At 38.1% G+C, this 25,472-nt stretch overlaps 1 protein-coding gene and 1 pseudogene across 1 annotated transcript; both read left to right on the forward strand.

The window, feature by feature from the left end:
• The first annotated feature begins 4,796 nt into the window (after positions 1-4,796).
• Positions 4,797-5,927, forward strand: LOC145682810 (uncharacterized). The gene has a single exon (XM_081754180.1). It carries the CDS (start codon positions 4,797-4,799, stop codon positions 5,925-5,927), a length of 1,131 nt encoding a protein of 376 aa, XP_081610306.1.
• Positions 5,928-16,204: 10,277 nt separating this feature from the next.
• LOC145683333 (cytochrome c oxidase subunit 1 pseudogene) lies at positions 16,205-17,041 on the forward strand (annotated as a pseudogene).
• The last annotated feature ends 8,431 nt before the right edge of the window (positions 17,042-25,472 follow it).

The raw sequence follows: 25,472 nt of genomic DNA on the forward strand, positions 1-25,472 counted from the left end.
TAATTCTATACCCCATACAATAACATCAATTAAAGTTGATTCACCTAGTCTCATTATAAAAATTACATACAAATAAGTCAATTCTTCAATCAAAATAATCTGAATCGCAGAGAAACCTCCTCGATGTAAACGAATAGCTCAACTAACAAGCTCTATTTTGTATTAATTCAACCTAGGCACACCTTCCGGTACACCCACTATGTTACGACTTATGTCACCTAAACAAGTGAGAGTGACGGGCGATGTGTACATATCCTAGAGCCCTACTCATAATAGCAATATAACTAATATTGCATTCAAATCCACCTTTATTTAGATGATTTGATAATAAAAACCGTATAAACATTTCATTGTAATCCATCTCCTCTTACTGATAAGCTGCACCTTGACCTGAAGTCCCCCTTAATAAAGATAATGAAGGTTTCTAACCTCTCCCTAATACCTTCAACTACGGCGGTATACAAACTGCCAACAACAGTAAGTAAAATATATCGTGGATTGTCGATTACGGGACAGATTCCTGTGAACAGTCTAAAATACCGTCAAATCCTTTGAGTTTCAAGAATATAACTACTATTACCCAGGTATTACATTTTATATTAAAAATAACAGGGTATCTAATCCTAGTTTAACAAATAATTTCATAGCCTCAAACATAGAACTCACTATTTTAAATAATAATTTCACCTAAAAATAAAAAGACAAAATCCTATAATTTAAATTTATAACTACACCTTAACCGTTACTGCTTCTTCCCTTCAACCCCCTCTTCACACCGCGGCAGCTGGCACGAATTTTGCCGGGCCTTAATAAACCTTAACTGCTTCAAACACTAATTAATAAACAAAAACAAGTACTGCGACCAATGTATACATCATTCACCTTTCAAATAAATAATACTTAGTTCTTACCCAGAAGGTTACATGTACAACTAGATAAACAAGAGAAGAAAAGCCAGGATAATACTTTATCATTAATTTATAACGCTATTATAAATAATCATTAATTATATATTTAATCTAATTGATAAGAATTAAATAAAACCTATTTTTCCCCTTGTCTAGGATACAATTTTGTTTTTTCTCCCCTCAAACAAAATTGTATCCTATACAAGTATATTTATTTTCTCCTCACACATATGCTGTAAAAACTAGCATAATCTGGATACGTTAGTCTTATTAATATACCTTTAGCCGGTATCACAGTTTAATTAAGAGGATTTAATAGATTTTTAAGTTTTAATTATTATTAATATATAACATTTCTAAATTTAATCATTATAATACAATATTCATCTATTTAAATTCTCATATACCACTATAAATAATTATAAAATAATAAGATGCCTGATTGAAGGATTATCGTGATAGGATAAATCAAGTATTTCAATATACTCTTATTACACCTAAAAGAATTAAACTTTCACCTTTGACATCAAAAATCAACGTGCGCCGTACACTAAAGTGTAGAAAGATAAGCTAGTGGGCTCATACCCCGCATATGAAGATTACTCTTCTTTTTCTAATGCTCACTAACCCTAAAACTCTTTTATTCTCAACAACACTTGTGTTAGGAACTCTTATTTCCCTAACTTCCTCATCATGATTTGGTACTTGAATTGGCCTTGAAATTAATCTCCTATCATTCATCCCCCTGATTTCAAAGACCAATAATCAACGTCACACCGAATCTGCTTTAAAATACTTTTTAGTACAAGCTATTGCAAGATCCTTACTTCTAATAGCAATTATTTTACTTTACATGGGACTGCAAACTACATATTATTTAATCACTATTTCCTTACTTTTTAAAATAGGGGCAGCCCCTCTTCACTTCTGAATACCCGAAGTAATAGAGGCCATACTGTAAAGGAATCAATGTGTCTTTGCTTGGATTCTCAAAGACTGTTATTAATAACGCATTGAGTTATGCAGACAATGATGTTGGTGACAGGTTTCTATTAATTTTTATGTGTGTTTTGTGGAGTTTCTGTGTAGAGTGCTTGCGTCCTGAACTGTCAACAGTCAACTGGTTGTTGTTTTGCTACATCAGCAGTTTATGAATGTTATGTATTTATTCTAATAAAGTTACGAGAGACACCTTCCTGACTCCTCCCAACACCTACAACCACACCTCCTATGACGTCTGGGACTCGCTTTCGATGTCAACGAGAATAGTCGCCGAGCCTGGGGGCCCTCCTTAAATAGCCCCGGTTACTTCCGTCTGGGAGAGGAGCGAGACAGATTGGAAGCCGGGAGTAACGGTTCGGAGTGGAAGCTAATTTCGGACTCCTTCTACGAACTGGCGGATGCCCGCGATATCCCGCCAGTAGTCCAGGACCTGATCCATAGCAAGATACCAGGAGACCAGAGAGGGACCAACGCACGCCCAGACGTCATGAAGGTACACATTCCCTAACCGATAATCCTAACCCTAACCCCGTCTCTCTTCTTTCATATAACTTCTTCGTTATTAACTCTAATATCCCAATGATCTTTTACTTCAAAGGACAGCCGTCCGAATCCAGTGCCTGTGAACTGAGCTAAATTCCCCACTTTTGTTCCTCCGACGGCTTGTGTGTAGGTGGAGTTTCCTTTCATTTTTCCTCCCCCCACACCCTTGATATGGTGGAGATGTGGCTTTCTACTTTTTTTTTACCCCTGCTAGTATCCTACTTGGTGGAGAATTGTTTTTGCCCTGTTAGTTCTATCTTTGCATGCTTTTAGGTCAGTCTTTTAGTAGTGCATGTTTTTCTTGTTTTCTTTTCTGGCCAATAGCTGTTGCTGGAGCAGGCATTTCACTGCCGAGTCTAGACTGGTTTTCTTGCTGGAGTGTAGCACACGCACCCCGATCGAGACCAGTTATTGGGCGTATCTTCGCAACAGACGGATGGTTTCACCAGAGTGGAGGCCAATAAGCTCTCTTGTCTATTGGGTCTTTCGCATTTCACTACTTTTGCAGTGAGGCATTTTGGCCGAGTCTGTGCGGAGTTTATTGCGGAGGTATGGACGTACCCCGAGCAGAACCTTGCTAAGGGCGTAGCACTGTACGAGGAGGGTTTCACCCTATTGTGAATGCTCTTTTGGTGTGCGTCTTACTTTCGAGCAAAAAGTACTACTTTAGCGTCGAGGCCTTTTGGTCGAGTCAGCACACGGAGGTCATTGCGTTCAGATGGAACTTCTGACCGATCTGACTTCCTCGTTTAGGGGCGTAGTGGCGCTAGAGTCTGAGAGGTTCTCCTCAATTGGAAAATAGCTCACCTATGTTTCCTCTTATTTTTTGCATGACACTTGGGTCCTGGCGAGATGTTTTTTTCCTAACTCTTTCTGAAGTATAGTGCGTTTCTTATTTTTTGTGTCTATTAGCGTATTCTCGGTGTTATTTTATCATTTTTAAGTTAATTATTGAGTTATAGTATTAATGTGATGTGTAGTTGTGTGCCCAAATTCTTAGAGATTTTTGTCTATGTTGCGTTACTTACATGAGGAGTTAGGTGTGCCTACAGAGGAAATTTTAGACCATAGCAATACTGTATATTTTGAGCCTGCCGCGTGTTCTTCCCCAAAGTCCGCTAAGGTTACGCGACAATATTTGTATAACTTACGTCGGCAGTTACGTTTATCCGATACCTTCTCCGAGATTTCTGGGTCCTCTTCCATTTCTTTAAGTCCTAAAGTATCAGATATGGCATCTCCAGCGAATAATGCAGGAGGCGAAGGTCCCGTTCAATATATGAATTCCATTATTAGACCTGAGCCGTTTTATGCTCGTTTCGGGGAGGATGTGGACAGATTTTTGAGGAAATACGAAACTGTGGCCGAAGTCAACGGCTGGACAGGAGCCCGTAAGAAGTTAATTTTAGGATCATTACTGAGAGGAGGTGCTGAAAATTGGTATTCAGCAATTGAGTCAAAACCCGAATTCGCGCAGTGGAATTATGACCAGTTTAAAGAACGAATCCGTCAAACCTTTAAAGATCATGCGCTTCCCCACTTTACTGTTGCGCAGATGAGGGCTCGAGAGCAAGGTACGGATGAGAGCGTGATGGATTACGTTTACTGAAAACAGGATCTCATTCTTAGATCAGATCCTACAGCCTCAGAAAAAGCACAAATACAGTACATTATCGAAGGTCTTCAACCTGAATATTTTCGTGCTGTTATTAAAAAATAATATGAAAATCTCGCTGCACTCGTCGATGAGTTAATATTAGAGGAAAAAGCACGATTGCTGACAAAGAGGAAGGAATTAGATCAGTTCATTAAAAAGAACTCAGTGCTTTTGCAGTCTGCCTTGGTCAGCAATAAGCCAACAGACAGCCTTCCTTATGTAACAGCTGCTGACGCAGCATATAGACAGGAAACAGCTGTTAGAACTGCTGACTCGCCACGAGAGCAAACGCAGCAGAGTAATGACGTCAATGGCCATTTGCTTGAATTACAGCAACAATTATCTAAGTTAACGTTGCAAATATCCGCTTTTTCTGATGGTAGTAAAAACAAAAACAATGACAAAGGCTCACGCAATAGAAGAAATAACAGCAGACGTAACTTTCCACGTAATAATAGGCAACAAAACAATAATAATGGTGCCAATAGTTTTCATGTGCCCCAAACCGATCCTAACCGGTCCGAATCAAATACAGGGTCGTCCCAAAACAACGACTCCTCAAAAAAGGGACCTATTATCTGTTTTCGATGCAAAGGCCCTAATCATATCGCTAGATATTGCAGGGCGACTTTAAACTAACTGCTAGGGTAGCAAATTGGACCACTGCTACCCATTCTCTCCGAATTATGGTCCCTCTTTTCACCCAGAATGAGTTGCCTCATATCAGTGTTATTATGGGAGGAGTCCAGACTGAATTTATGCTCGACACTGGCAGCCAGGTCAGTTGCGTCGGTTCCAATTTAGTACCAGAAGGTGCTAGGAGATATCGCATCAATACTCGTTTACGAGGTGTTACTGGCAAGTTTATACAGGTTTCTGAGTTGGCGATTCTCCAGTTTGATATTAATGGAAGACGTTTTTCTCATGTGTTTCGAGTTATTCCACACTTTGACTATGGTCCTTTGCTTGGAGCTGACTTTTTGAATATTCATAGAGCCTTAATTGATTATGAGAGAAATACCTTTACTCTTTCTTATCTTGGTCGTTTACCTTCTCGTTCATTGCCGAGGCGAAATTTAGAGTTGCATTTATCCAAAGTCCTTACAAGTAAAGTTGCTAGCTGTTCCACTCCTGTTTTTCGAGTTTTTGAAAATACTGTGTTGCCACCGCGGTCACATACTTTGGTCCGTCTCCGAAATTCGCTTGATATTACCGGAAAAAAGTTGTTGTTGTCCCCGTCTCAGCGAATTGAAGAGTTATTGGGAATTTTTATCCCACGAGTTTTGGTAAATGGTGAGACACCAGTCGTTTATGTGACCAACCCCACCACCACCCCAGTGAAGTTACGCATGGGAACAGTTCTTGGTCTGGCAGAGGACTTTGAGGAGGTGCCTACTGATTCGGATGAAGTTGTGGCAAACACCACGGGGGAATACACCCCACCACCAGAGCAGTTAGCCGCATCACAGAAGGTGTGTAATCCCACCCGAGTGGACGTCAATCAAGATCTCGCTCCGGAGGACAAGGAAAAATTTTACGATCTTATCCGCTCCTTCGCGGATGTCTTCTCTTGGTCGGACACAGACGTGGGCGTCGCTAGAGGCTTTGAACATGAAATTAAGCTATCTGATGAGACCCCAGTGAACAAGGCTCCGTATTCAGTACCTTACCACCTTCGAGACGTCGTCAAAAAACAGTTGGATCTTCTCCTACGTCAGAATGTAATTTGGCAGAGACTTCCCCATGGAATCACCCTATTAGTTTGGTCAGAAAACGCTCTGGAGACTTCAGATTCGTTTCGCACGTCAGATTTTTAAACCTCCAATCGATGCCCTGCAATTATCCGACGCCACCGATGGAGGACATCTTAGGACGCATGGCGGGAAAGCTTTTTTACACGAGTTCCGACATTAAAGCCGGATTCTTCCAAATTAAGCTTACTAAGAAGAGTAGGGAGTGCACAGGATTCTCAATTCCAGGCTTCGGATCCTATGTATACAACTGCCTACCGATGGGGCACATTTCCAGTGCCGCAGCGTTGAATAGGTTGGTGAAATTAACGCTTGCTGGAATTCCTTCTGCAAACATCATGTATTACGTGGACGACTTTTATGTAGTTTCCAATAGTGTGGCTGAAATGCTCGACTTATGCAAGATACTGTTTGAACGACTTCGTTCCAGAGGTTTAAAGTTGTCCCCCGAGAAGATCAAAATCGCTCACCACTCTTTGGTCGTACTTGGCCACAAGCTTGGGAGTTTTGGGATGTCCGTTTCCGATAAGATGTTGGACACCATTGGAGATTACAAGAGGCCACGGACGAAGAAACAAGTCAAGAGTTTTCTTGGAGTTTGCTCCTTTTTGCGGCGTTATGTCAAGGATTTTGCGATTATCGCGGATCCTCTTAGACGTTGATGAAAAAGGATGTTGATTTTACCTGGGGTAAATCCCAGCAGGATTCCTTTGAAGCGCTGAAGACCGCCATCTTGGAAGCTCCCACCTTATTGGCCTATAAACCCGAACGTGACTTGCACATATACACGGATGCTTCGATCCGAGGTTTGGCTGCCGTCGCAAAACAACCCGTATCCGACGATCCCGAATCTGAACTGGTGCCTATTGCATTCGCATCCCGTGCAGTGGGGCCTGCTGAAAAGAATCTTTCTGTTTACCATCTTGAACTCCTAGCTCTGCTATATGCCTTGCGTTCTTTCCGTTATTTTGTTTTGGGAAGACATTTTTTCTTCACACGGACTCCAATGCCATAACATATTTAAAGAATAGCAAGAACTTAACTGGAAAACTAGCTCGTTGGCTCACGGAAATTGAAGCTTACCATTTTACTATATCTCACGTCGCCGCTGCCAGCAATGTAGAGGCTGATGCTTTCAGCCGTTTTGTTAACCATAAGCGTGATATTACCGATGAGGACGCAAGTGCGGCGGATCCCCGGATATTTTACATTGAAGATAACGACGTTATTGATCTCAGAAAAGCTCAACGAGAAGATCAATACTTCAGCAAGATCATCGCCTACTTGGAGGATGCTTCTGACAAGGATCCTACTTTCGAGCGAAGAGCATCACACTTTACCATGAGGAACTCTATCCTATACAAAGTCAACTCCACGCCTCTTGGGAAAGTTCATTTAGTCGCTGTGCCATTGTCCTTGAGAGACCGAGTTTTTGAGAAGTGCCATGCTGAAAAACTCGCAGCAAACCACGCTGGATTCTCCAAAACGTATAATTTGCGATTAAAATCTGTATACTTTTTGGACATGAAGAAATTTGTCTATCAGAGGTGCAAGGAATGTATTGTTTGTCAAGTGCTGAAGAAGAGGAATGGCAAGCCTCTAGGAAATCTACAGACCCATCCCAGCGTTCCACCCTTCTATAGGATATATATAGATTTTTCCGGGAAATACCCGAGCAACAACATCCTTAAACACAGTTATTTGGTTGTTTGTGTCGACGAGGGAACTCGATTCTGTATAGCTGCTTCTTTGCCCGATACATCAGATGCTTCTGCGTCTCAATTTTTGTACGAGCAAGTTATTTTGAAATATGGTCTTTTTTCTGAATTGGCATGCGACCGTGGCTCAGCGTTTACGAGTCAAGTCTTCAAGGAACTGTGCAATATCTTTGATATCCAGTTACACTTTGCCGATGTGGCAGGACACTACTCTTTAGGTCAGGTGGAAGTCGCCATAAGACATATTGAACAGCAACTGAAACTTGCATTGGACAAAGATAACCAGTCCAACTGGATTGAACTTCTACCCCAGATTGTTTTTTCCTATAACGTCACATGTAATTTGAGTATGCAGATTTCTCCATTTGAGTGCCTCCATGGTTTTTCTCCTAAACTGTTACATTCTGCCATGTTGGACACACAGTGTCAATTTTCAGATAACCAAGATCGTTTAGAACGTTTAAGATATATACGGGAAAGAGCCCATGATAACTTGTATAAAAGATTTCTGATTTCCGCTAAATCGTACAACAAAAAGAAGAAACAGCAAACTTTTAAGAAAGGCGATCTGGTTTGGATTTTTGATTCAACCTTTAAGAAAGGTAAATGTAAAGCTTTCTCAGGGAAATACTTTTGTCCAGGTATAATTCAAGGAAGCAAACATGACAACAGTTATTATGTAAAGTTTCGGACAGGACATGGGCAAATTAAGATTGATTCTTTCGCTGTTGACCGTTTAAAAAAGTATTACCCACCAGGAAAAGATGCTGAAAAGGATGTTCAGAAGCTAGATGCCCCTTCCCCTACTGTCTTAGGTGAAGGTGCCAAGGATCCCGAGTTACCAGCTGTTAATGGAGATTTTGCCCAGTTCTTAGTTGAAGAACCAAATTTGGACAGAGATGATGCTGTTCCTGATTGTATGTTTATCAGGGATATAGTTTCTATGGTGGACCTACCGACTTGGTACGACATGGCTTCCCCCTACCTCAACCTTAAAAGATTAAATGTACCCAAAGTTTTCAGCCAACCACGAGATCAACAAGAAAGTAACCCTATATTTTGGAAGTATTACTTCGCTCTCCGGAGACTGTATAGTGAACAGTACGAACACGTCATTGGAGCCACGTGGAGGTGTTGACCGAGCGATCCACCAGGCTGGTGGACCAGACTTACTTCAGGACTGCGAGAAGATTAGTCATCTAAAAGTTGGAGATGTTTGTGTCACCGATGCCTATAACCTCCCTGCCTCCTACGTCATACACGTTAGCGCTCCACCAGACAAGAACCCAAGGAAACTACAAGCATGCTATGAAAAATCCTTAAGTTTCGCATTGAAGAGTGGCTTTAGATCCATAGCCTTTCCGAACATTGCCACCGGGATTTTCTTTTTTCCCAAGGAAGAAGCATGCCGTATTGCATTGGATTGCATACAGAAGTTCTTGGAAGAGAATTTGGATTTGGTGGACATGGTTGTGTTCTGTCAATTTGACAAAGAAAATCAACGAACGTACGAGCGATTGATGCATGTATACTTTCCACAATAGGCCTGAAAGAGAACACATATTTTAATTATATTGGATTAGTTTGTTACTGGCCTACCAGGGAACTACAATCTAGATTAGTACGTGTATGTTATGGACGGACTATGTATAGTCGTCCTGCTGTATGTGTCAGAAGCAAAAAAAAAACATGCAAGTTACCACCACCATTCGTGCAACCGAAGAAATCTCGCTAGAATTCTTTTTTTTTCTCTCTCTCCCTTGTCTTTTGTAATTTACTCAATGACAATAATTTGAGATGACGTACCTGGAAATAGAGAAGTTTTGACTTATAGTAAAGGTTGATAATTGGGTTAACAATAATAGTAACAAGTATAATCTATTCAATACAGTGGTTCTGAAATGAGTTTTTTTTCCTCTCATTTCAGATGTATTGGGTATTAGTTTTCTTTCCTCTGCAAGTTATCTGTATTTCTTCTGAGTGGGATATAGACCACCGCAAGCAAGCTACCTTGGAAAAATTAGGAATCGCCATTTCACATGCAGGATACGCTGTGCACACAACGGACACTGTCTATACTACTTTACGTATACATTTGGACCTTCATCTTTCAAATTTAAACATTACCTCGTGTGAGAACAAAGTAAATCCTTTTAATGATGTAGTTACCATGGAACGAGATTTTTATGCTAAGTTACAAGCTGTTATACCATGTGCATTTCAGTATTCGAATAGTTCTTTACACTCTATGCATCAACACCGTCCTACTCGTTCCATAGTTTCATGGCTTTTAGGAATATCCTCTTTTGGATTTTCTTCCTACAATTTTGTTGAGACCCAACGAATAAAGCAATCCCTTAATATTTTACAAGACCACGATGATTATTTGAAATCCGAACTTTAGAACATTAAGAAAGCATTTAACAATGAAGTGAAAATAGTACGTGGCGTGGTTCTGGCCGTTAAGCACGCCGTACTCCAAATTCAAAACGAGACTTCGAACCTTCTTTGTGATGTGATTACCCATGAAAGACGATTGTGGATTATGCAAAATTATTATGAATCCCGACGTAAGGTTGCCGAGATGTTAAAGGATATTCTACAAAATCAACTAACCTATCGTATTTTAAATTCAGATACTTTCTCTAGTTAAGAGCCACGCTATTCTAAAGGATACTCTTTTCCCACACGATATTGGTCTATTCTATACGGTATCTTCAGTTTTTCTTATAAACTTCAATTTTGATTCCTGGAACATTGATCTCGTTAAAAACACCTGTAGTTACTCCTGATAAAATCTCCCAGCGTTTTATGATTTACAACTTAGGTATTTTAATGACAAACAAGATTGTCAGGTATTCGTTGCCTAAAGAGGCCTACTTGTCAGATAATCATTTTGTAGAAATTGACAATCAACAGTGTGTTTGGAAGAAATTTCTATACTTTTGCGAAACCTCAGGTTTAAGCGCCAATAATCGATCAAAATGTCTTACGGACATATATTTTAATCAGAATTTAACCTTTTGCAACCTAGAAATTGTTCCTTCTGATGCAAAATTTGTTCATTTATATACGCCAGCTGGCTTACTTTTTTCTTCGTTAGTACCAGGTCATATAACTTCTAGAACTTCCCATAATATTTTACATACTACTCCTATTAAATATGGAATTAACCTGACTCAATTTTTAGTATATGACAATTTTGAAACAGTGCTTATTCAAAATATGGTTCTACCCACTCGGAAAACGATAAATATGGAACATGAATATATGAACATTGATTTAAATTTTTCTCTCCCTCATCTAAATCTTTCTGTGTCTATCAAAACCCTTACTGAGTTAGATATGGAATTACAGAAATTGAAAATTAACCATACTGAGTTTGTTGTTAAGCGATTTAATAACTTACATACTACTTATTTTATTGTGATCCCAATATTAGTCGTAATTTTGAGTATGGCAACGTTCATTCAATGTTTCTTAATATGTAATTTGAGACGTCAAGTCAGTTCTGCACAACCCAGGGAATCTTAAGTTTTTTTCCTCTTTTTTTGTATAAGCTGAATCGTTATATGCATTATTTTGTGTCTATGTTAGTTTGGATCTATGACTCATGGTTGTTGGAATCGGAATTTGCTTCTGTTGTTTGGTTCCTGTCTTATCATAGTATTCCCGGGATGATTTTGTTTTACAGGACCAAACAGTGTTGTTTGTGTCGTGACAGATTGATTTGTCAGGTTATTGACGTTTTAATTTATCTGTCCTTGTTGTCTGAAGTCAAATTCCACCTTATGTTAAATGAGTCAAGTTATTGTTTTTTTTTCAACACAAAAAGGGAAGAAGGGAGTTTTGTAAAGTTTTTTTTCCGTGATGTGTCCATTTTTCGGACAAGAGAAGTATTTGAGTTTTGTTGAGTAATTCTCCTTTGTGTTGGAGTGTTGCAATACCCTTTTTCTACGATACCTTATTTGAGTGGGCACGTTTTGCCCAGCTATTTTTGGATAATAGCAGTCTTGAAAGATGCATATTTTACCCTAGAATTTCTGCTTTTGATTTAGCCCTGAAGATTTAGGAGATTCTAGATTTAGCCACTAAGCGATACAAAATATCAGTTTTCATGCTTATTTAGACACTTGTTTTTTTTAGATACTTCTGGCTTTTTGCTCCTGTTTTTTAACAGTGAGAGCGGAAGAAACCTTCTCACTCCGTGACACCGTTTGGGTTGTTGTCCACGTGCTCGAGATATCTCTAATATCTATTGGAATTCTCTTACTTTCTAAACTATACAAGCGGCATTCTAATGCCCGATTCCGTCGAAATACTGGTGATAAGCAATGTGTACCCTTATCTACAGTGACATCTATTTCGGAATCTCGCCCCATGATCAACGACACACGAGACTCTACAAAAACTCATTTCTTACGTAATTATTTCACTTATTTGTAGTTTTGCCGCTAGTTGCCTACCAAGTATTTTTGATAGAATGGTTACGTTTCATCAATTTAAGTAAACTTCTACTGGGATCACAATTATTTTGATTCTGAGTATACCTACCCCCTCAACAATGAAACCTAGCGTACGTACATTTCAAACATGCAATTGGTTTATTACATTAATTTTTCTTTCTTCGGTCCCCCTTTTGTGCCCCCCCCCCCATGTTACTGGAATAATCATAATATTTTATTTTTTTTTAGCCGAGTGCTAGGCGGCATAACCTGGCCCCGTTCCTGTTTTTGAGAAGATTAGCTGAAACAGGAAATGGTTTCAGCCTTATGATTATTCTGGTCCCACCCTCATACACCCTCCCTCCCTCCAAGATTGCCTTGTGTTGATTCTGTGTTGTATGGTATTATTTGGTCGTTGGGCACCAATTACAAGTCATATTAATGCTTAATTTTGGTTTCTTTTTTAATTTTGTCTTGTTCTTCCCCTGCTTCTCTTCCCCCGTACGTTTACTTTTTGTTTTTCTACTGGACTAAGATTAGCCTTGCACTTACGTTCCAGCTACTTAAATTTTCTATTTTCTTACCGCAACTACATTTTTGTAACCCTTTTCTTACTTTTCCTCCCACATTCTCATTCTACTCAGTCTCAGTTCTCTCCAGTCAATTCTATGCTATTTTAACTTTATACCTAAAACCTGTTTCTTTCTCCCTCCCATGCCTTCATTAAGCAGCGAATGAAGAAGAGGTTACCATCCATCGTAGACCTTCAAGAGGCCACCGTCTCCCCCCCAGGAATGCTACATCGAGTACATATGGATTGATTGTGGATCACTGTTTTACTTTTCCAGCAAGATGCAGCGTTTTTTTTTAAATAAAAGCTTCGGATGGACCGTTACGAGGATAGCGTCTTCTGACGCCATATTGGATTTTCATCTGAAACTCATCTGTGTGCCTGTGTTTTCTACCCGTAATCTTCTATTATTTACCTTTTTTCCTCCCTTTTACCTTTGGAGATTATAACTCTATTTTCTATATCACACAATTCTGCCGTGAAACCCTGTCACACTTCAGTAGTTACATGACCCCTCCCTTCCCTCCTTAATTCACATTGTTTTTTTTCTCCCTCCCCGTTCTAACTAACCCATAGCTTATTTTCTCAACCCTTTTCATAACTACTTTACCTTATTTATTCTACCTAGAGTTCCTCTTCGATACTCATCAGTTGAACTTTTTTTTTTCTTGAATACGAACTAATACAAATAATTATAATACCCGTCTTCGTTCCGTTACACTGCATCATTCGACGATCTGTGCTTCGTATCTGTTCAGACTACAGCGCCGTCCTAGTGGAAGCTTTTTGAACTACGGCCAGCCAGGCCATCTTCATTCTTGGAAGTGCTATCGTCAAAGACTACTGACCGATATATTTTCAAGGGCTCCGAGTCAGCAAATTTTTCTTAAGGTCTTACGTAGTTATAAACAATGCCACGTGCTTTTGTGTTTACGTCGACATGTGCTTCAATGAACGCTTTTCTATACGTCGAGTGAACGTTTATTGTGTTTACAAATATATATGGATATGTGTGCTTTTGTCTTTCATTTCTTTTAACGCAAAATACAAAGAAAGAAAAGTGCAGTAATATGAAGAAGACTGGAACTTCTAATCTAAAATATCGAATTATTAACATTTTTTTTGTTTTCTGTTGTTGTTCTCATTTTATTTTGGTGTTTTTTTCGGTGATAAGTATATATACACATGGTTATCAATTTAGTGGTGCATATTATTCAATAAACGATGATATAAAATAAACTTGTTTTTTTTATATATCTTCAGTTCCAGACGGGGGAGTGTAAAGGAATCAATGTGTCTTTGCTTGGATTCTCAAAGACTGTTATTAATAACGCATTGAGTTATGCAGACAATGATGTTGGTGACAGGTTTCTATTAATTTTTATGTGTGTTTTGTGGAGTTTCTGTGTAGAGTGCTTGCGTCCTGAACTGTCAACAGTCAACTGGTTGTTGTTTTGCTACATCAGCAGTTTATGAATGTTATGTATTTATTCTAATAAAGTTACGAGAGACACCTTCCTGACTCCTCCCAACACCTACAACCACCCCTCCTATGACGTCTGGGACTCGCTTTCGATGTCAACGAGAATAGTCGCCGAGCCTGGGGGCCCTCCTTAAATAGCCCCGGTTACTTCCGTCTGGGGGAGGAGCGAGACAGATTGGAAGCCGGGAGTAACGGTTCGGAGTGGAAGCTAATTTCGGACTCCTTCTACGAACTGGCGGATGCCCGCGATATCCCGCCAGTAGTCCAGGACCTGATCCATAGGAAGATACCAGGAGACCAGAGAGGGACCAACGCACGCCCAGACGTCATGAAGGTACACATTCCCTAACCGATAATCCTAACCCTAACCCCGTCTCTCTTCTTTCATAGAATTTCTTCCTTATTAACTCTAATATCCCATGATCTTTTACTTCAAAGGACAGCCGTCCGAATCCAGTGCCTGTGAACTGAGCTAAATTCCCCACTTTTGTTCCTCCGACGGCTTGTGTGTAGGTGGAGTTTCCTTTCATTTTTCCTCCCCCCACACACCCTTGATAATACTCTGAACAGACTGCATTATTTTAATAACATGGCAAAAATTAGCACCCCTTGGCCTACTCTCCTACAGTTTAAAGCCCACACATCTAATTTATCTAACCTTAATTCTATCTTTAGTGGTAGGTTCAATCGGAGGTTTAAATCAAACATCACTACGTAAAATCATAACATTTTCATCTATTAATCACGCTGGCTGAATACTTATAGCCCTTCTATTAAGTGACATAGCATGATCCCTCTACTTCCTATTTTACGCCTTGCTTTCAATAATAGCAGTCACTCTCTTTGCAATAAACAAAATATTTCACATTAATCAAACTTTTTCTAATAAAATTATTGTAACAACAAAATTAGCTATTTTTACCAGCCTTTTATCTTTAGGGGGCCTTCCACCATTCTTGGGATTTTCACCTAAATGAATCATCATTTTAAAAACTGCTGAACAAATATCATTTATTATTCTCACCTTAATAGTAATAACAGCACTAATTACCCTTTTCTATTATATGCGAATTGCCTATGCTGCCTTCATTATCAATCATCATAACCAAACATGAACATCCTTAATGAAAAAAAGCCAAGAAACATCAATTAGATCAATATTCATTATTATTTCATTAAGAGGCATAATCATTATACCTTTAACTGTCAACATCCTTTAAGCAAAGACTTTAAGTTAAAAAAAAACTAATAGCCTTCAAAGCTATAAATAAAAGGCATTCTTTTAAGTCTTAGTATATTAACTACTACTCCGGAATTGCAGTCCGATATCATAAATATTGACTATAAAACCTAATAGGAGGTTTATTAGCCATAAATAGATTTACAATCTATCACCTAATACTTCGGCCACCCTATTAATTTCACTTGCAACGATGATTATTTTCTACAAATCATAAAGACATTGGTACAATATACTTGATCTTTGGGGCTTGAGCAGGGATAGTAGGAACATCACTAAGTCTTCTTATTCGAGCAGAACTTGGTCGACCAGGTAGTTTAATTGGTGATGACCAAATGTATAACGTAACTGTTACTGATCATGCTTTCATTATGATTTTCTTTATAGTTATGCCAATTATAATTGGGGGCTTTGGTAATTGATTAGTCCCTTTAATACTAGGAGCACCCGACATAGCATTCCCCCGCCTAAAAAACATAAGATTCTGATTATTGCCGCCCTCACTAGCTCTACTATTAACGGGAAGAATTGTAGAAAGTGGTGTAGAACTGGATGAACTGTGTATCCCCCTCTCTCTAGAGCCATTGCTCACGCCGGAGCCTCTTTTGACCTTTCTATTTTCTCCCTTCATCTAGCTGGTGTATCCTCAATTCTCGGGGCCGTAAATTTTATTACAACCGTAATTAATATACGAACTCCCGGAATAACTTTAGAACGAATGCCATTGTTTGTTTGACCCGTAGTAATCACTGCTGTATTACTTCTCCTATCTCTTCCAGTATTGGCTGGAGCTATTACAATACTTCTAACTGACCGAAATCTTAATACCTCCTTCTTTGAACCTTCAGGAGGGGGAGACCCAATTTTATATCAACATCTATTCTGATTCTTTGGTCATCCTGAAGTTTATATTTTAATTCTTCCGGGGTTTGGCATAATTTCACATATTGTAACCCAAGAGAGTGGCAAAAAGGAAACTTTTTGTGTTTTAGGAATAATTTATGCAATACTAGCAATTAGATTCCTAGGATTTATTGTCTGGGCTCATCATATATTCACTGTTGGTATAGACGTTGATACTCGCGCTTACTTTACCGCAGCCACTATAATCATCGCCGTTCCTACAGGAATTAAGGTATTGAGATGAATTGCCACACTTCATGGAGCACAAATAACTTATTCCCCTTCAATCTTATGAACTTTGGGTTTCATTTTCCTGTTTACTGTTGGAGGTCTCACAGGGGTCGTATTAGCAAACTCATCCTTAGATATTGTTCTCCATGACACTTATTATGTGGTAGCACATTTCCATTATGTACTACCTATGGGTGCTGTATTTGCTATCATAGCAGGACTTATTCATTGATTCCCCTTATTTAGAGGAACAACGATAAATCCTACATGGCTAAAAATTCAATTCTTAGTAATATTTATAGGAGTAAACATCACATTCTTTCCTCAACATTTCTTAGGATTAAGAGGAATACCTCGTCGCTATTCAGATTATCCTGATGCTTACACAACATGGAATATAGTATCAAGTATTGGCTCATTCCTTTCCTTCGTTGCCGTCCTAGTACTCGTAATTATTATATGAGAAGCCTTTGCAAGAGCTCGGCCAGTAGTCTTTTCAGATCAACAAACAACATCTTTAGAATGATTCCAGAACTTACCGCCTGCAGAACATAGTTATGCAGAACTTCCCTTACTAACAAACTTCTAAGGTGGCAGATAAGTGCATTGGGCCTAAGCCCCAAACATAAGAATAACCATCTTCTTTAGAAATGGCCATTTGAAATCAACTAGGTCTCCAAGACGCAGCATCTCCAGTAATAGAACAAATAGTATTTTTTCATGATCATACAATACTCATTGTAACTATAATTACAGTTCTTGTAGGCTATTTACTAGCCTCCCTTCTACCAAACACGTACATTAATCGCAACTTATTAGAAGGACAAACCCTAGAGACTATTTGAACAATTCTACCTGCTATTACGCTAATCTTTATTGCCCTCCCATCCTTACGACTGCTATATCTACTAGACCAAATTCATCAACCAGCAATCACTCTTAAAACAATTGGGCATCAATGATACTGAAGCTATGAATATTCTGACTTCTCTCTAACAGAATTTGATACTTATATAATTCCTATCAATGAGATAACCCCTAATTCATTTCGTCTATTAGATGTAGATAACCGTATTGTATTACCCATTAATATTGACATTCTTATCCTAATTACCGCTGCTGATGTTCTTCATTCATGAGCTTTGCCCGCCTTCGGTATTAAAGCAGATGCTACCCCAGGACGTTTAAATCAAGTAGCAGCTAATATTACACGCACAGGCTTATTCTTCGGCCAATGCTCAGAAATTTGTGGTGCAAATCACAGTTTCATACCAATCGTTGTTGAAGCATGCCCTCATTCAGTATTTATTAACTGAATAACAAAAATAATACAAGAACTCTCATTGGATGGCTGAAAGTAAGCAATGGTCTCTTAAACCAAAAGATAGTAAAGTAACAATTACTTCCAATGGAAAAATTAGTTAAATTATAACGTAAGCATATCAAGCTTAAATTACTACTCAATAGTATTTTTCTATTCCACAAATATCTCCCCTAAAATGACTAATATTATTTATTATATTTTCTCTATGTTACCTTCTATTTGCATCTATTATATACTTTAACTCAAATACACCTCATCCTTCCTTAGATAGCACCAACATTAAGAAAACAACTATAAATTGAAAATGATAACAAACCTATTTTCAACTTTTGATCCCTCTACTTCAATTATAAACATATCATTTAACTGACTTAGAACAGTAATTGGGCTTCTAATTATCCCAATCCCATTTTGATTCTTACCAGGACGACCAAACATTTTATGAAATAAAATTACCCTAACTCTTCATAACGAATTCTTGGCCCACTAGCCATCAAGGAAGAACCTTTCTATTCATTTCCTTATTATCCTTCATCTTTTTTAATAATTTTATAGGTCTATTCCCTTATGTATTTACTAGCTCCAGACACTTAACCTTTACATTAACCCTCGCTCACCCTCTTTGAATAAGCTTCATAATCTACGGCTGAGTCAACCACACTCAACATATATTCGCCCATCTCGTTCCTTCTGGAACTCCAGCTCCTCTCATGCCATTCATAGTGTGCATTGAAATAATTAGTAATATCATTCGACCCAGAACCCTAGCTGTTCGGCTAATAGCAAATATAATTGCGGGTCATCTCCTCTTAACCTTATTAGGTAACACAGGGCCTTCCCTATCTCTTTCCATACTTTCATTACTAATAATTGGACAAATTACCCTTCTAATATTAGAATCCGCTGTTGCAGTAATTCAATCATACGTATTTGCAGTACTAGTCACATTATATTCAAGAGAAGTTACTTATGTCAGTACCACAAAATCATCCCTATCACCTAGTTGATCAAAGCCCCTGACCACTTACTGGAGCTCTAGGGGCCTTAATTACAACCACTGGTCTCACTAAGTGATTCCACCAATATGACCCCTCTCTATTCTTCCTAGGCATACTTATTACATTACTAACTATAATTCAATGATGACGAGACGTAACTCGAGAAGGAACATATCAAGGATTACACACTATACAAGTTACATTAGGTCTTCGATGAGGTATAATTTTATTTATTATTTCTGAAGTATTCTTTTTTGTTTCATTTTTATGAGCCTTCTTCCATAGTAGACTAGCACCGACAGTAGTAATTGGATCCTTCTGGGCACTAGCAGGCATTGTCCCATTTAACCCAATACATATTCCCTTACTCAATACCGCAATTCTACTAGCCTCAGGAGTTACTGTAACATGAGCTCATCACAGATTAATAGAAGGTAATCACACTCAAACCACACAAGGTGTACTACTCACAATCCTCCTAGGCCTATACTTTACTGCCTTACAAGCATATGAATATTATGAAGCCCCATTCACCATTTCAGATGCTGTCTATGGCTCAACATTCTTTATAGCAACAGGCTTCCACGGTCTTCACGTTATTATTGGTTCTACATTCCTAGCTACTTGTTTACTACGTCATCTTTTATCACATTTTTCTCCTACACACCACTTTGGATTTGAGGCTGCTGCCTGATATTGACACTTTGTAGATGTAGTATGATTATTCCTTTACATTTCTATTTATTGATGAGGAGGTTAGCCTATTTAATATATATAGTATATTTGACTTCCAATCAAAAGGATCATTTAAATGAAATAGGCAATTAATACAGTTTTAACAACTGGTCTATTAACTATTATTATTTGCTTAATCGTCATAGCTATTTCAACTCTTCTTTCCAAAAAAGTTATTAATGACCGAGAAAAAAGTTCCCCCTTTGAATGTGGATTCGATCCTAAGTCATCGGCCCGAATTCCATTCTCTTTACGATTCTTCCTCATTGCCGTAATTTTTCTCATCTTTGATGTAGAAATTGCCCTTCTACTTCCGATAACAATTACTATCAACAACACTAATATATTATCCTGATCTCTCGTCAGACTAACATTCTTAGTAATTCTACTAATAGGCCTTTATCATGAATGAAATCAAGGATCCCTAACATAAGCTGACTAACGAAACGGGATAATAGTTAAATAGAATATTTGGTTTGCATCCAAAAGGTGTTGCTGTCAGCTTATCTCATAAGTAAGAAGCAAACAATTGCACTCAGTTTCGACCTGAACCTTTGGTCCTCCTGACCCTTACTTGTTAGTTGAAGCCAAAAAGAGGCATTTCACTGTTAATGATACTATTGGGATTCTACCCCAACTAAGGAGAGGTGAATAATCAAGAAGAAGCTGATAACTTTTATCTTTAGCGGATTAGACCGTTAACATCTCTTAACATAAAATGACTATAGCCCCCTTAGTATAAATATTACATTACCTTTTCAGGGTAAAAAAGAGGGTGCTCTTCTCAGAGAGTACTCTTAGGGAATATAATTTATTCTTATTATCTTCAATACTATGCTTTCAATATAAGCTACCTAAATATACAAATATAAAAAACAAAGGAAAATTGTAAAGATTAAAAAAATTAATAAATACATTTTAAATAAATTGTCTTGTGATTGTTGGATTAATATTGAACCATCCTTAAAACTACTATACATGCCCTGAGCACCAAGATATTCTCTTCACCCTTGATCAATATTATTATAATAGGAACCTCCTACATATAAAGGTAATTTAATAATATAATTAGTTGATAAATAAGGTAAAAATCATATGCTTCCTATCATTGTAGAGCTAAAATAAAATTTTATACACACTAAAGATTGCCCAATAGAATAACTCGATAATAAAATACCAACTTACAAGCCTACCACACTAACAAGTAGGGCACTATCCATTGATCGTTTGGCCACTACCTGGCCTGGTCACTTGCTTGAAAGTTACCGAAAATGTTGATGGCATGGATTTCGATGAAAATTATTAAATATGTTATGTTGTAGATATTGTGATTCTGAGAAAATGTCTTATTGGGCAAAGGCACTAATCACTGACCGTTTGGCCCCTATGAGGCCAGTTTTTTGAAAGTAAGCGAAAATGGTGATTTTCTGGATTTAGGTAAAAACTACCCAAACTCTGATATGTTGTAGATATATAGAGTCTGTGAGAATTCTTAATAGGCACATCCGCTAATCACTGACCGTCTGGCCACAACGAGGCCATTTCCTTGAAAGTAACCGTAAATGGTGATGCTCTGGAGTTTGGAAAAAAATGACTGAAAGTGTGATATGTGATTTTGGGACAATGATTTTATGGTCACAACCACTACAGGCTGACATTTTGCCTACTACATGGCCACTTGCTTGAAAATATACGTAAATGAAGATGGCCGGGATTTCGATAAAAATGACAAACTGTGATATGTTTTAGATAGTTTGATTCTGAAAAAATCTCCTAAGGGACACAACCAATAATTACTGACCGTTTAGCTACTAAAGGGACACCTTTTTTCAAATCAACGGAAGATGGTGATGTTCTGCATTTCGGTAAAATGACAAGATGTTATATGATGTAGATAAAGTGATTCTGAGAAAAGGACTTCATGGTCACAGCAACAAATCGCTGTAAATTTGGCCATTACGAGTCCAATTTCTTGACCGTAACCTTAAAGATTGAAGGCCTGGATTTTGGTAAAAGTGACTCATACTGTTATATGTTATAGATATTCTGATTATGAGCAAAATATTACCAGGCACAACCACTAATCGCTTAAGGTTTGGTCACTACGATGCCATTTTTTTAAGTAACCGAAAATGGTCATCTTCTGGATTTAGGTAAAATGGATGAAACTGTGATATGTTGTAGATATTGTGATTCTGATAAAAGGTGTTAGTGGGCACATCTACTAATCACTGACCCTTTCGCCACTAGGACGACACTTTGTTTAAATAATCGAAGGTTGTGATGATCTGGATTTGGGTAAAAATGTCTAAGACTTTGATATGTTGTAGATATTGTGATTCTGAGAAAATGGTTTAATGAGCACAGGCACTAGGTCACTGACTATTTGGCCAATATGAGGCCAGTTTATTTGAAAGTAAGCGAAAATGGTGATTTTCTGGATTTAGGCAAAAACGACTCCAACTCTGATATGTTGTAGATATATAGAGACTGTGGAAATTCTTAATAGGCACAACTCCTAACCACTGACCGTTTGGCCAGAACGAGGCCACTTCCTTGAAAGTAACCGTAGATGGTGATGTTCTGGATTTTGAAAAAAAAATGACTGAAACTGTGATATGTTGTAAATATTGTGATTCTGAGAAAGTGTTCTAATAGTAACAACCAATAATTACTGATCGTCTGGCTATCCTAGGGCCACCTTTTTGAAAATAACGGAAAATGCTGGTGTTCTGCATTTCTGTAGATATGACTAAATTTGTGATATGTTGAAAATCTTGTTGTTCTAAGGAAAAGTCTTTGTGGGCCCATCCACTAATCATGGACAGTTTGGCCACGACCAACCTACATCCATGAATGTAACCGTAGATGTTGATGTTCTGGAATTCGGTATTAAAGGCTGAAACTGTGATATGTTGTAGGTATTGTGATTCTAGAAAAGGTGTTAATTCGCACAGCCAATAATCACTGGCAATTTGTACACTACGAGGACACTTTCCTGAAAGTAAGCGAAAATTGTCATGTTCTAGATTTAGGTAAAATGACTCGAACCGTGATATATTGTAGCTACTGAGTTAATATGAATAGGCCTTAATAGGTGAAACATTTAATCACTGACCGTTTGGCCACAACGAGGCCACTTGAAAGTAACCGTAGATGTTCTGTTGTTTGGAAAAAAATGACTGAAACTGTGATATGTGGTAGATCTTGTGTTTTTGGGACAAGGACTTTATGGTCACAACCACTCATCGCTGACCGTTTGGAAACCTTCTCTCCACTTGCTTGAAAATAACAGAAAAAATAGATGGACGGGATTTCAGTAGAGTGATTGAATCTGTGATATGTTGTAAATTTTGTGATACTGAGGAATTGTCCTAATAGTAACAAACAATAAATACTGATTTTCTGCCTATTCCAGGTCCCTCTTTTTGAAAATAACGGAAAATGCTGGTGTTCTGCATTTCTGTAAAAGTACTTAAATCTGTGATATGTTGTAAATCTTGTTATTCTAAGGAAAGGTCTTTATGGGCACAGTCACTAATGACTGAACGTTTGGCCAATATCTGGCCATTTTCTTGTATCTAACCGAAAATGCTGATGGCCTGGATATCGGTTAAAAATTACAGAAATTGTGATATGTTTTAGATATTGTGATCCTGAGGGGAGGTCTTTATGAGCATAACCACTAATCACTGACCGTTTGGCCATTACCTGATCATTTGTTTGAAATTAACCGAAATTGTTTATGGCCTGGATTTCGGCAAAATTACAGAAGTTCTGATATGTTGTAGATATTGTGTTCTGACAAAATTCGTAATGGTCACAGCAAATAATTACTGCCCGTATGGTTACTACAGGGCCACCTTCTTCAAAGTAACGAAAGATGGTCATGTTCTGCGTTTCTGTAAAATTGGCTAAAACCATGACATCTTGTAGATCTGGAGATTCGGAGAAAATTTCAACCACTAATCACTGGCCATTTTTCCACTTTCGTGAACGTAATCTTAAAAATTGATGGCCTGGATTTCCGTAAAAATTACCGAAGCCATGGTATGTTGTAGATCGTGTGTTTCCGAGGAAGGGTCTTTTTGGTCACAACCACTAATCACTAACTGCATGGCCAAAATGTGGCTGCTTCCCTGAAAGTAACCGTAGATGGTGGTGTTCTGGATTTCGGTAAAAAATGACTGAAAATATGATATTTTGTATATCTTGTGATTTTGGGACACTGATTTTATGGTCACAACCACTAAAGGCTGACAGTTTGGCCACTACATGGCCACTTGCTTAAAAGTATACGTAAATGTAGATGGCCGGGATTTCGAAAAACTGACAAACTGTTGATATGTTGTAGATATTGTGATTCTGAGAAAACCTCCTTAGCGTCACAACCAATAATTACCGACTTTTTGGCTACTACAGGGCAACCTTTTTTCAAACTAACGGAAGATTGTGATATTTTGCATTTCGGTAAAATGACAAACTGTGATATGATGTAGATAAAGTGATTCTGAAAAATTGTCTTCATGGTCACAGCAACTAATCGCTGTCAATTTTGCCATTACGAGTCCACTTTGTTGAAGGTAACCTTAAACATTGATGGCCTGGATTTCGGTAAAAGTGAGTGAAACTGTGATATGTTGGAGACATTGTGATGGTGAGAGAAAATATTAGCAGGCGCAACAACTAATCGCTTACCGTTTGCCAACTACGATGCCACATTTTTTTAAGTAACCGAAAATGGTCATCTTCCGGATTTAGTAAAAATGAATGAAAATGAGACATGTTGTAGATATTGTGATCTTGAGAAAATGTCTTAATGGACACAGCCAATAATTACTGACCATCTGGCCATTACAGGGCCATTTTTTTATATTAACAGAATGTTTTGGCCTTTTGGATTTCGGTAAAAATCACTGAAACTGTGATATGTTGAAAATATTATTTTTCTGTGAAAAGGACTTTATGGTCACTTCCACTAATCACTCACTGTTTTGCCACTACCTGGCCACTCGTTTGAAAGTAACCGTAAAAGTTTCAGATATTCTGATTCTGATTAAAGATCTTAACAGGCGCAACCACTAATCGCTAACCTTTTGGCCACTTCGAGGACACATTTTTTAAAGTAACCGAAAATGGTCATCTTCTGGATTTAAGTAAAAATAACTGAAACTGTGATATGTTGTACATGTTGAGACTCTAAGAATATTTCTTAATATGCTTAGCCAATTATTCCTGACCATTTTGTTACTTCCTGGCCACTTGCATGAAAGTAACCGAAAATATTGATGGCCTGGATTTCAATAAAAAGGACTTAAACTGTGACATGTTGTAGATTTTTGATTCCAAGAGGAGGTCTTTATGGCATAACCACTAATCACTTACCGTTTGATCACTATATGGGCACTTGGTTGAAAGTAACCGAAAATGTTGATGACCTGGATTGAGGTAAAAATGACTGAAAATGTGGTATGTTATAGATCATTTGATTTTGGAACAAGGTCACAGCCACTAACCACCGACGGTTTGACTACTGATTGGCCACTTGCTTGAAAGTAACAGAAAATGTATATGGCAGTAATTTCGGTCGAAATGTCAGAAACTGTTATATGTTGTACATAATGTGACTGTAAGAAAATGTCCTAATGGTCACAACAAATAAATACTGAACGTTTGGCTACACCAGCGGCAGCTTTTTCAAAGTAACGAGGATGGCTATATTCTGCATTTCTGTAAAAATGACTGAAACCATGATATGTTGTAGATCTTGTGATTCAAAGAAGAGGCCTTTATGGGCATAATCACTAATCACTCACCGTTTTGCCACTATCTGGCCACTTGCTTGAAAGTAACCGAAATTGTTTATGGTCTTGATGCCCGTAAAAAATGCCTCAAACTGTGATATTTTGTAGACATTCTGATTCTGATGAAAGATCCAAAAATTTCATAACCACTTATCGCTG

The sequence above is a fragment of the Thermobia domestica genome, chromosome 4, assembly GCF_964235325.1.
Source record: "Thermobia domestica chromosome 4, izTheDome1.hap1.1, whole genome shotgun sequence".
Taxonomy (NCBI): Eukaryota; Metazoa; Arthropoda; class Insecta; order Zygentoma; family Lepismatidae; genus Thermobia; species Thermobia domestica.

What these genes read in the sequence shown, in the direction of transcription:
- LOC145682810 (XM_081754180.1), top strand. Translation starts at nt 4,797, where the DNA reads ATGGTCCCTCTTTTCACCCAGAATGAGTTGCCTCATATCAGTGTTATT.